General features: G+C 40.9%; 1 protein-coding gene across 1 annotated transcript; it reads right to left on the reverse strand.

The window, feature by feature from the left end:
• Positions 1-1437: 1437 nt before the first annotated feature.
• Positions 1438-11285, reverse strand: TYMS (thymidylate synthetase). The gene is made up of 7 exons (XM_069779122.1): positions 10946-11285; positions 10142-10215; positions 8738-8912; positions 6483-6584; positions 5106-5281; positions 3605-3676; positions 1438-2706 (listed from the first exon to the last, which is right to left on the reverse strand). The coding sequence occupies exons 1-7, from the start codon at positions 11115-11117 to the stop codon at positions 2569-2571; spliced, it is 909 nt and encodes a 302-aa protein (XP_069635223.1). The 5' UTR covers positions 11118-11285; the 3' UTR covers positions 1438-2568.
• Between the last annotated feature and the right edge of the window lie 702 nt (positions 11286-11987).

The raw sequence follows: 11987 nt of genomic DNA on the forward strand, positions 1-11987 counted from the left end.
TCTGCAAATCAAAATTCCTTGAGTAACTCCTGTTTAAGTCTATATATTCAAATTCTTTGAATATTCATATTTTTTGCTTGAAATCATAAGAGTCTCATATCTATTAATATAAAATATGTGTATTTTCACTTTTATTCACATTAAAGTCTGCTGTGTAAAGTCTGCTTTTTACAGCCTTCTGATCTTTTGAGCAGCATAAAGCTTCTTGGACTTCAAGGTACAAGCTTTATTTCAACAACTGCCATTGATAGTAAATTGTGTTGATAAAGGGGAACAGTGAAGTAGTAGTTAACTCCTATACTGAAAAGCAGTAGCTCTTCCACAGCTATAGATACTGGTCTGTTTAAGCACACTGTCCATACACCTACGTGAGAATAGACCATTTGTCATGTTTCATAAAGGTAATACTTTAAAGGGTTTTTAAAATTTTCCTTCTGATGAAACTAACTCCTCTTTAATTTATGAAGGGAAGTAAATGATTCCCATTCTAAATTCTTCTCTTGGCTGGGTATTCCTGTCCTGGTTACCTTCACCAAGACTGCTAATTCCCACTAGTCAAGCCCTGAGGCCATCATTTTGTTTCACATCCTCCCTGGCTACACTTGCTAAAATGCCCTGCAGATTCCACATCTGACATGTCACAAAGTGGTTTCCAGCAAAAGGAACTTAACTTGCTAAGTGTAAGCAGAACTGTCAAGTGAATTTGCAAACTAAACTGTTTTTTCTTGTACTTCAGAGGACTGTAAATACACTCAAGAACCTTTAACTTATAAAAGAATGTGTATGGTAAAAAGCTGCTGACAACCTACAGCTGGGAGGCATCATTAAGTGGATGACACCTGCAATATCCAAACTAGGCAACTTTAAAATATAAGACTTGCACAGCTGAGATGAATTTATTAGAAAGAGCATGTGCCATGGCTTTCAGGTCTTGTGACAAGAATACTGCTACTATCTCCGAGTTCAGTAATTTGAAAGAAGGTAAGACCCAAGTACGTTTAACTACAGGCTGGCTACTGAGCGTCCATTTAATGCAGCCACAGAACAAGATAGGTTTGATGCTTCCGTGTATCAAGTTTCTCTTATCTCAGCTGAAATAGCATGTAGTTTAATGATCTCTGTTCAAGAAAGATGAACTACAGTAGATACTGAGGCGAACATTTCTTATAAGCAGTAGCCTATTTACATATTATGTACTTAAAAAAGGTAATGACAACCTTTTTCTGCAATCTTGTTGTGTTGGGCTAAATGCCAGGAAAAGAGAACAACTTATTTTTTGAGCGTGGCGCTACAAAAAATTTAGTCTGAAGATCAGCAATTGGTATAATGAAGATCAGTATAATGAGATTTGCAAATAATTTTGATGCAAAATATGCTTTTGGAAGCTGTGATCAGTTTTGTTTAAGAAAGATGCAACAGTCCTCTTATGCACGCCTCTGAATAAATGGAATCAAAGCACACTGTTTATTAAATTCTTAGTATTATCTCAAATTGTACAATTTTACAATTATGTTTACCAGTTTACTGACTTTTACTATGCATTTCTCCATGTGTTCAAGCATGTATTGAATATGTTGAGTATTAACCGTACATCTATTCACAATTCAATTCCTGAAGAGGAATTTTATAAGGACTGAAGTTATTGCAGAATTTGCAAGGATAAGGAGAGATGAAAGCTGAAGTCTGCTAAGATTTAATTAAGCTCCAATCCCACAAATACTACTATCTCTAACTTTTACTATTCCAGGCTGCAAAATTAATCCATGTGCTTGTGGAATCTAGTTTTAAATGATGACAGACAGATTATTACTACTACTATCTGGTAACCTCTGTTTAACTGCAGCTCTATTCGATTTATATCAAATTAATCATTCATGTAGGGTTGGGGAATAAAAAAAAAAAGCTGATACAGAGATGTTATGCAGATACTGTGTTTCAGACAAGGCTCCATTAAGATCTTTTGTCTTCCTGCTGGTTCATTTATGAAGACCATGGGAAGTTTGAGTTTGTTTTTCCTTCCATCTCACCCTCTGAGATGCTAAACTAAAACAGTTTACCTTTGCTTTCCCACTTTTATTTACTAACTACAAACAAACATACTAAAATTAAATATGCATCATCCCTTCTAGAAGATTTTTTTTAAAAAGCTTTATTAAACATATACTCTTTAGAACACATTTAAAGACTTCTACAACCTTGAAGGAATCCTCTATCATACATAAAAGTCCTTATTTTCAGTACTGCATAAAGCAAGGAAGCAAGTGCTACTCACACATAGTAACTGAATGGTAACAGAAGCAGCCACCGGTAACTGAAACAATCTGTAGAAAACTGTCATCTCACTAAAAACTGGGTTAGTATCTGCATAGCACAGCAGGAAAAAACAATCATCTGTTCTGTATGACTACAGTTTAGTACTGAAGGCAGTACTGGTCTACTAGTATCTGTTTCTTTTTCAATAATTAAGTATATATCTTTTGAAGCATATAAAAACCCCATAACTTTAAGTACAGAGAAAGCTAAGTAGCTTAGGTGCATTTCCACATTAATAGAAGCTGCTTTATAGCATTAAACAGCCATCTCCATTTTAATAGGTGGATGAGGATTATAATCTTCAATCTGAAAGTCTTCTGCTTTGAAGTCACTGATGTCTTCAACTTTACGTAGAATTCTGAGTTTGGGGAAAGGTCTTGGCTCCCTCTGAAGCTGAAAAAAAAAGCAAGTTTATTCTATAAAGCTGATACTTGAAGGCAGAGATTTTGCGTTATAAATTAGATCTCATTAATCTCAATTCAGATTACTCTATGTAGATTTTCCCTCCTCCCCAAGAAGACTTATACTCAAAAGAAAATTATAATACAACTAAGTGGAATCTACTTTAGTATTTTGATAGGGAGCAGTAGCATAATTTTAAAGTGGATTCCCTGATCATCCAATGCACTGCAAGCATTTTCAGTTTGCAGTGCAATTCCAGTGGTTACAGATTAGATTCCTTCCAGGGGAAACTAAATTGGAAATTCTGACCCAGATGTGCGTAAATGTGTTGCAGCTTCTCACAGGAACATTCCAGTCCGAACCAATAACTAGTTCTCTGGATGGTTCTGAACCATACTAATGGCGAGGACATTCAGTCCGATTATTCTAATCAAATAAAATTCTGATTTGCTCCTACTGCAACAAATTACATCCTGAAGAAAATATAGCCTTATTCAACCAAATAGTAATACTGATTAACTCTGTGAATTGGTAAGTTATCCTTTTCTGATATACTACAAAGAAGTTTTATTTTGTGTTTATCTGTATTAGGTGGAATGGTTTTCTAAGGTTTTGGAATGAAGAAGTCAAAAGTAGGGGTACGGATTCTGGATCTCTAACTTGCTTCTAGAATAGTACACTGATGTACATTTCAATCATGTTTGTACTGTATTTCTGTGCGACCTGAGTTGAACAGAGGTTAAGGTACTACAATTATTAGGGTAGAAACGAGAAGAAAAGCCACAAAAATTAATATTTGCAAAAGGATATTCATAATAGCAAGATACTTTTGTACTGGATAAGCATTGCAGAAGATAAAAAGATACAAAAATACAGAATAAGTACTTACTTGAACTTTTAGAGGTTCCACATGATTCAGATATATGTGAGCATCTCCTAACGTGTGTATGAACTCTCCAGGCTGAAGAGAAAGAGGAATACACATGGTTTTCAAAAAGTCATGTTTCAAGAAAGCAAAACATTACAATGCTTACTGTATTGATTCTCAGCATCTTACATCTAGTGTGGAATTGCAGCTTCTATACTAGGCTGGATTATCAAGACATCCTTGCAGGCTTTGAAGGACACTATCTTCCCACACTAATGCATAATTAATGAAAAATATAATGAAATTTCCACTAGCTTACCAAAAAAATTTATCTTTGAAATCCTGTTAGGATAATAGCTTTGGTAAATGAATGGAGCACTACTGATCTGCTTGCCAAGGTGGCAACAGATGGAGCAGTGACATCCAGCTTTTCCACTCCACTTGTAATAAGTAGGACTTGCCAAAGCTGGTTTCAGACTGGTTGCCTTAGCCACCACGAAACAAAGTAGTTTGTGGCAGTGGAGATGTCAGTCACAGGGTAAACCCCAAAGCACTTATCAAGCATCCAGATGGGTTTTGCAAGCTTCCAAGTTCTGTGACTCTGTAGCCCCTGAGCAATCTAATTTAATTTATGTAGGTTTTATCAGCTATTTTACTGGCCTCTGACCAATGTAGATCAGCCCTCAGATGTGTTATGCTAAAAACCAGCAAAGCTGTGAGAGGAAGTGACTAAGAGGCAACAGCTGCTTTACAGACATAATGTTAAACTTCACTTTTTCTAGCACCTTGGCCTAATTTCTTAAGTATGTCTGCAATTGCTGTGAAGTCCAATTCTTCCCTATTTTAAGTTCCCCTTCAAGTTGCTGGTAGCAGAAGGATCAGGCCCAAATGGCCTAGCTAGTCTAATTTTTTACAATCTCTAAAGAAAAGGGGGTTTGACTTGTACATGACTGTGGTGCATTTAAATTACTCTGTGAAATGACAAAATACAGCTCTGGAGTCAGGGCAGTAGCTATTTGAGCACATACTACCACTCTAATCATCTACAGTAGGAAATGAAAAAAATACCCAGCTGAAATTAGAGCTGGAAGTTAGGTGGGCAGAATATCCAAACTGGAACCTTGACAGCCACCACTGAGCTACTGTTCGCTTCCAATAAAAAACACATGCTACAAAATTTAATCACTTGTGTGTTATTATCCCATAAGGACAAGTGCTCAGTTCAGATTTCTAAGAAGTAGACTAGTGGAACAGGTCAGTTTTGACATGTTCAGTTAAAAAGACCTGGAGGATCTTCTGTCCGTTTGACCCAAATTTAAGAATTCTTACATTGCTGAACCTAACTGCTCATACAGACCAGAGACAATTCACATTAAATTCACGGGGCCCCTTCCTACACGTATTTCAGTAAGATTTTGAACAGTAGGTTAATTCCAGTTTTTCTTGGACATGACATGAAGAGTCTTATCTTTCAGTCCCTCACTTCTCAGACAAGATAAAGTAAAATGATTAAATAGCCTACCTTTAGCCCTGTGACATGGGCAATCATGTAAGTGAGCAGTGAATAGCTGGCAATATTGAAAGGCACTCCTAGTCCCATATCTCCAGACCTCTGATAGAGTTGGCAAGACAATTCACCGTTTAGAACATAGAACTGGCAAAGGGCATGGCATGGAGGCAGAGCCATCAGAGAAATATCTAGGAATTGCAGTACAGGAAGGAGGGAGGGGAAAAAAAAAATCGTAGCAGCATTAGTGTGTTATAAATGTAGAAAATGCAAAACCTGAACAAGCATTTAATGAGATACAGTAGACAACAAAAATCCAACTGCACTATCATTCCATTGCTTTTTCTCTTGTCTAAAAGCACCTGCTGCCTAGGCAATTAAGTCTGGGTCATGACAAGCTGTCCCTTGGGCTGTATGACCAGAAAAGTCATAAACAGATATTCCACATAACAGATTTATGCCATAATGCTGCACAGCAGTTTAGTTTTACTCACCTCGGTGAGACAGTTGATTTCCCTAAAGGAAGACATTAAGGGTAAAATTAAGCATGTACCCTGAAGCGACTTCCAACTGCTTCATATTACTCTCTTCCCATTGCAACGTGCCCTTACTGCTTGTTGAAATATAAAAGTAATGATAAATAAAAAAATAGTAATCACAAAACAAAAGATCTTTTGAGTGTTTATCTACACTTAAAAGTGCAGATAAGCTTGGTAAGGAAAACTAACCAGGTATCTCCTGATACCTTAGGAAGTTTAACCTTAAAAGTAACAGCAACAGCATGTGGCATCCCCTTTCAGAGACACGAGTGGAAAATGCTGGGTCATTTCTTTTATACGCAGATCTACTGCTGCTGAAGTTAAACATTCTCTGGCACTAGGTCTTATTTAGAAGTACCCCTACAGAATGAATGGGTATCTAGACAACCCATGTTCAAGGAGATCATTACAACACAAATAATATTTTTGTCCTCTAGTTTAATGGTTTTTGTTAAGTTTACTATTTATTATATAGCAAAAAACCAGACACACTGCTTTGGTATACTCTTTTTTGGTTTTGTTTTTTTAACCTTTTTAAAATAAGAATTGCTGTCTTTGAACAGAGACTGTATGTCAAAGACACTGGTACGTAGCCAGGTATATCCCTCACTTCAACCTGGAGAGAAAAACTTTGAAGTAATGGTTCAAAATATTTGAGGTCTGAACGTGAGAATTAAGAAGAAAGAGAATCAAGCTTATAACCCCTGCCCATTTTTACTGCATTCCTCGTAGTTTTGTAAAGAATAAGCAAGGACACCAAATGGAACTGACTGTTGACACAGGATTAGAACATAGTTTAGCATACAACAAGATAAGGTGCAATTGCATTCACTTAAAGTCTGCTGTTCAGTACCTTTGGGATTCCAAGCACACATAATGATTCTTCTGTCATCTGGATTGGTTTTGATCATTTCAATCACTTTTTGCAACTGATCAACTCCTTGGTTGGAGTAATCTGAAGAAAGATACCAAACAAGATGTAAGCCAGGTAGATTCAAGTCATGGTATTTTTCTAAAGCCCAGCCCACACCCCACTGAAAAGTGATAACCAAATGACAACCTCTGAATATTTTATTTTAACTTTGAAAGTGATAAAATTTATCAGTTGGCACCCTCCAAATGTAGGCTATTCTTGATCTTCCTTAGGGTGCTCTAAGGCTTGTGAAATTCTCAGGATGGTATTTTGTGTGCTTTGAGTACCTTTAGCACCCACTGAAATAGGACCATTCCTATTTAGAACACTTTATTCCAAGCCTCAACAACTAGACATTTTTTAAGACCAAATAAGGAGTCTGCATAAACAGTACCTACCTCCCAGGAAAGAAAAGCTGCAATACAAAAAAATCAATTGGACAAAGCACGTTACTTTATCATTCATGATGTCTTGTTACCTACATAGGACAAAAGCTGTGCTGGAATGGGTAAGGTATTAGCAACTAGTCATTCATTCATGGTATTTAAAGTAATTTGCTCATTGCATTTCTGGATTAAGATGCCTTTCTAGATGTTAAACTTGCATGCTACAGTGCTCCTTCTTAAAAAAAATAAAAATAAAAATTATGCCCAGACCAGTAACATGGGGTGCCAGCATTCTTTGCATGCTCAAAAGGAGAAAGTTTTTGACAGATGAATGAACGCATCCATCTAGCACTCACAAGGTCATGTAGGAAGACTAAATTTCCACAGCATTCAGTGCCAGAAGGGAACTTTAATCATGTATAGCATAAGATACTACATTTCACTCAATGACGCTCAGAGGCTGATTTTTAGGCTCAATATCAGTTATATAAGAAATTCAATGGAATTAACTGAACATTAGAATGGATTCCAGAATAAAAGAGTCATTAATTGTTACTCATTGTCCTGACTCGTGCAAGTAAATCGGCATGGCTGGTAACTAACTTTTTCTAGTAACTCCTATTGCAAAGCAACACCAAATTATGGTTACAGGGAGACCCAAGCTGGCAAACAAGGTAGTAATACATAATTAGCATCTCAGGGAATTCTTCTGCAAGCAATACTGTGCCAGAAGCCTTGTCAAATGGTTATGTTAGTTTCTGAATCTAATTACCTATCCATTAGTAATGCAACTTAAGGAAATCTATTAGTAATGAAACCTATGGGAATTTATCTGGGGTTTTTTTTCCCAAACTGTTATGCCTCAGACCTTTTAAGTTCAGGAATGCTGAAATATTTTAGTAAGTGTTTAGAAATGCGTCAGTTCACAATTCGCATTACTTGTGTTAGCATAAAACTGTATTCTGCCAGCAGTCAACATGCCAACACTAAGTCCAATATCTGTAAGTAATGTGAACTTTGAGACTGTACTGACAAAAAAACAAGAGGAAAAAATATAACTAACCATGTTGTTAATCTGAGTTAAAAGTCGCACCAACCAGATAAAGAAAATCTTTTTTGGACTCTTTTTTTAATGTCAGTCCTCTAAACGTTTTGTACATCCTCTCCTTCAGTGACTTAGAAAAGAGCTATCAAGACAGTTCAGAGTAAGTTTAATGAACCAGTTCCACGGAAAATAATACCACCAGGTACTGCATCACATCATAACTTGTTACAGCTGTTCTGTCCACAGCATCATCAGCTATGGATACATCTTACTGTGTTCCAGCTGCAGAATGGGAAAATCTTTCTCTTCCACAGTCCCCAATGAATGTAGTGCACTAACATCAGTTCTTGCCAGCACAACTGTATCACGGAAATCAGGACTCTGCATTGGTATTCAGAGATGGTGGCCTGTGTTCCACTGCTATCAAACGGAGCTAGCTCATGTTCTGGACTGCAACAGACACACGTCCTTCCATCTGCCAGTGACCATACTTGCTCTACATTAAAGTAAAACAATGTATGCCTTATGATTCATCTGTTCTACAAATATCAAACTACAATATATCAAGCTACATCTTTCAGGATAATTAGATTGAGTAAAAAAAAAAAAAAAAGAATTAACCCTCTCAAACACTGTTTATTCTGGCTATCAGTTCACACTGTGAACGGTCCCTTTAACAGTAGCCCATTCCACCCAGAGTTCTGGGAAGTGAGGTGTCACAGTCATCTCACTAAGCAATCAAGATTCTATTTGTATGTGATTACCTGTGTGCATATCTTTGTATTCTGCTCCAAAGTGCCTCCACTGGAAACCATAAACTGGTCCCAAATCCCCCTCCTCTCTGGTGCTGAAACCCTGCTTATCCAGGAACTCACGTGATCCATTAGCATCCCAAATCTTCACACCTTTTGCAGAGAGCTCTTTGGCATTCGTAGAACCCTACAAAACACAGACAGTAAGAAGTCTCTCTCCTAATCCCAACACAGAGGACATGATCTGAAACAGCTCTATTAAGCTTTGCTAGTCTAAAGTATTTCTCCACTTAAAAGGATGAACAGTCTGATTAGTGTACTGGATAAGGTTCTTGCACATGGACAGAATAAAACTTACAAGCAACATACTAGGATGAAGTCGGAAACGCCATGCTGCTGTTATTTAATTCAGGATTCCTCTAACTTTGTGAATGCACAAACGGTACAGCCTCAAAGTCAATTGTGGTATATCATTTCATACACACATTTGCACAGAATGAGATTTGACTTTACAGATGCATGAAAATAGACAAACAAAAAAATTATGGCCTAGGCATTGTTTTTGCCAAGCCACCTATAATGAGCTTAAGGTCTTAAAAATCCTTTTGTTAAAATGACAAAAATGACAACATGACCCAGACAAATTTCACTGAGTTCTGTAACATGTCCAAATCAGCACACGCAAAAACCCAACATAGAAAGTGTTCTGGTTTGGGGAGTGTCTAGTCTTTTATATTTGAAAAAAGATATTTTAAAAAAATGAAGTGTATTTGAGTCCTGCTATCTAGCAAATGGTTAGACAGACCTTCCCATACTTGCAGAACATCACAACGTATAAAGGAACACCTACATTGTAATGTATTATCTACAGTTGAATTTTAATACTCTAACTACAGCTATTAGCTCTATTAGAACTCAGGTTTTTGCTACTAAAAAGCCTAGGATTTACATCAGTCTTACTTCACCTGTGGTTCTGTACTGCTTGTTTCTGTTCAAATCAATACAAGCTACCTCAATATTAAAAAGCAGATTATTAAATTGCCTACTATCTACTTCATATTATTATTTCTTATTCAAACACTAACAAAAGATACTGTACTAGGTTTTATAACTGTGGGGTATAGTCAAATCAGCAAAAGCCCTCACTATTTCAGACTATTTCCCTTAAAAAGAAACAGAAGAAAAACTCTTCTGATTGGTAACAATGCAATAGTCTCCACTAAAATGCACAGAACGTCTTGAAGATAACGGCCTTCCGCATGTAGTCAAAATATTAGGTTGTTGCACTTCTTCTATTCTGTCGTACGAACTGGAGCATCTGCAGTTACCCCAAATTCCTTAATCCACTCCACACTAGTTTGTTGTCTTGATACCACTCTCAGGCACATCAGCCACAGAGACATCCAAATACCAAACCTTGATGAACCACAGCAGCTCCTCCAGCACTCCTTTCCAGAATACCCTCTTCGTTGTTAGCAGTGGAAACTGATCTGAAAAAGAGTTTCAGAGTGTCAAAGGTGACCAGCAATTTTTCAGGGTGAACCGACCTTGGTTTTTCTCCACATACAGGGTAATGCCACCATCTTACATTCAGAAGCTTGGAGATGAACTAAGGAGTTGGGAAAGGATGTGCAATTCTCATATTCAGATCAAGGAAGAGAAGAACCTGACTTATTTTCCTGGACAGTGAGGGAAGATGAATTATCTGGGGGGACCTGGATGAACTCTGCCATGAGGACACAGCGGTGCAGCATACCCAAGCGTGTGTAGGCATTTGCAAGGGAAAGTGGAGCCTTAAGATAAAATTGTTGACAGATCTATTTCACAACCATCCTTCCTACAAAGCTTGAACGGTAGGAAGGACCAGGACAAGGTATTTCAAGATCTAATCCGGTTTTTCACCAGTTAACAGCTATGGCGCCCGGCCAGGCCTGGCCCTTGGGCCGAGGGAGAGGAGGGGTCCGAGTTGCCTCAGGCCGGCGGGCAGGGAGAGGGCGAAGGAGCTGACGGGACGCACCTAAACGCCTCCACAGGACCCTGCAGCGGGTCCAAACCTCGGCCCTGAATGGGGGGAGGCCTCGCTCTCAGCGCGCGGGAGCGGGACAGCGCCGGGGGAGAAGATGGCGTCCCCCCCTCCCCGGCGCAGGGCGGCGACCGCGGGAGCCGCGGCGGGCAGGGTTGGGGGCCGGGGTGAGGGCGGCGGATCCCGGCGGTGCCAACCTCTCAGGCTGTACCGCGCCTGCATGCCGAAGACGGAGATGGTGCCGGTGCCGGTGCGGTCCTGCTTCCGGTGGCCGTGCTGCAGGATGTGCTGGACCTGCCGCAGGTACTGCGGCTCGTCGTTCTCCGGGCCGGCGGCCGCCGCCCTGCGCAGCTCCCCCTCGGCAGGCATGCTGGGCCAGAGGCGTCCCGGGCCTGTCCCTGCGGGCCGGGGTGAGCCCCGACTGCCCGGCTGCCCCCTCCCGCAGGTCGCCTCTCCTCCGAGCCCGCCAAAGCACGGCCTTTCCCGCCAAGCGGCGCCGAGGGGCGGGCAGAGCGGGGCGGCGCGCCGCCTCCTCCCGCCCTTCCTCTTCCCCTTCGCTTCCCGCCGGGCCGCGGGCCTCCCCGCGCCTGGGGCCCCTCAGTGCTGCCGCCTCCTGCCTGCCTGGCGGGGAGGGCAGCTGCGCCACCCCCCCAGCCCCATGCCGGGCTCAGCCCCGCGCCGCACAGGGGGCCTGAAGGGGGCTGCAAGAGCAGTATGACAATGGCAAGGCAGTAACTATCGTGTGACTGTCGGGGCGTCGAGGTGCAAGGTCGCTGAGGGGACCTGAAGAGGTCAGCAGCGATAAGAAAGCCCCACGGCTGCGGTGGGGGAGGTGGCCTGTGCCTGTTCCTTAGCCGCCCATGCAAAGATGCTGGTCTCGCACTGGAGGTCCTCCACAGCCACCCTCTCTGGCCCCGCACAGGGCTTGTACCATGATGGAGGGCTGTCCCGAGCACCTAACCCAAGTCTGTGCTCCAAACCGTGCTGATTTTACCTTGTTCTGCCCCAAGGGCAAAATAACAGCTCTCCAGGCTCTGGAAAGTGCTGTTGGCATTTGTCATCTTCCCTCTCTGCAGCCTCAGGTGTTTCTATTTCAGAGCTGAACACAGCTGAAGCCTTCGGCTGGGCCTGGAAGGCCACACGCGTCTGGTAAGGGATCCCTCCAGCCAGGACATCCCAAACCACCACAGGCCCGAGTTCAGCCTGCAGCCGGCCTTCCTTGTCTTTGGTGTGGTGCTC

The sequence above is a fragment of the Haliaeetus albicilla genome, chromosome 3, assembly GCF_947461875.1.
Source record: "Haliaeetus albicilla chromosome 3, bHalAlb1.1, whole genome shotgun sequence".
Classification (NCBI taxonomy): domain Eukaryota; kingdom Metazoa; phylum Chordata; class Aves; order Accipitriformes; family Accipitridae; genus Haliaeetus; species Haliaeetus albicilla.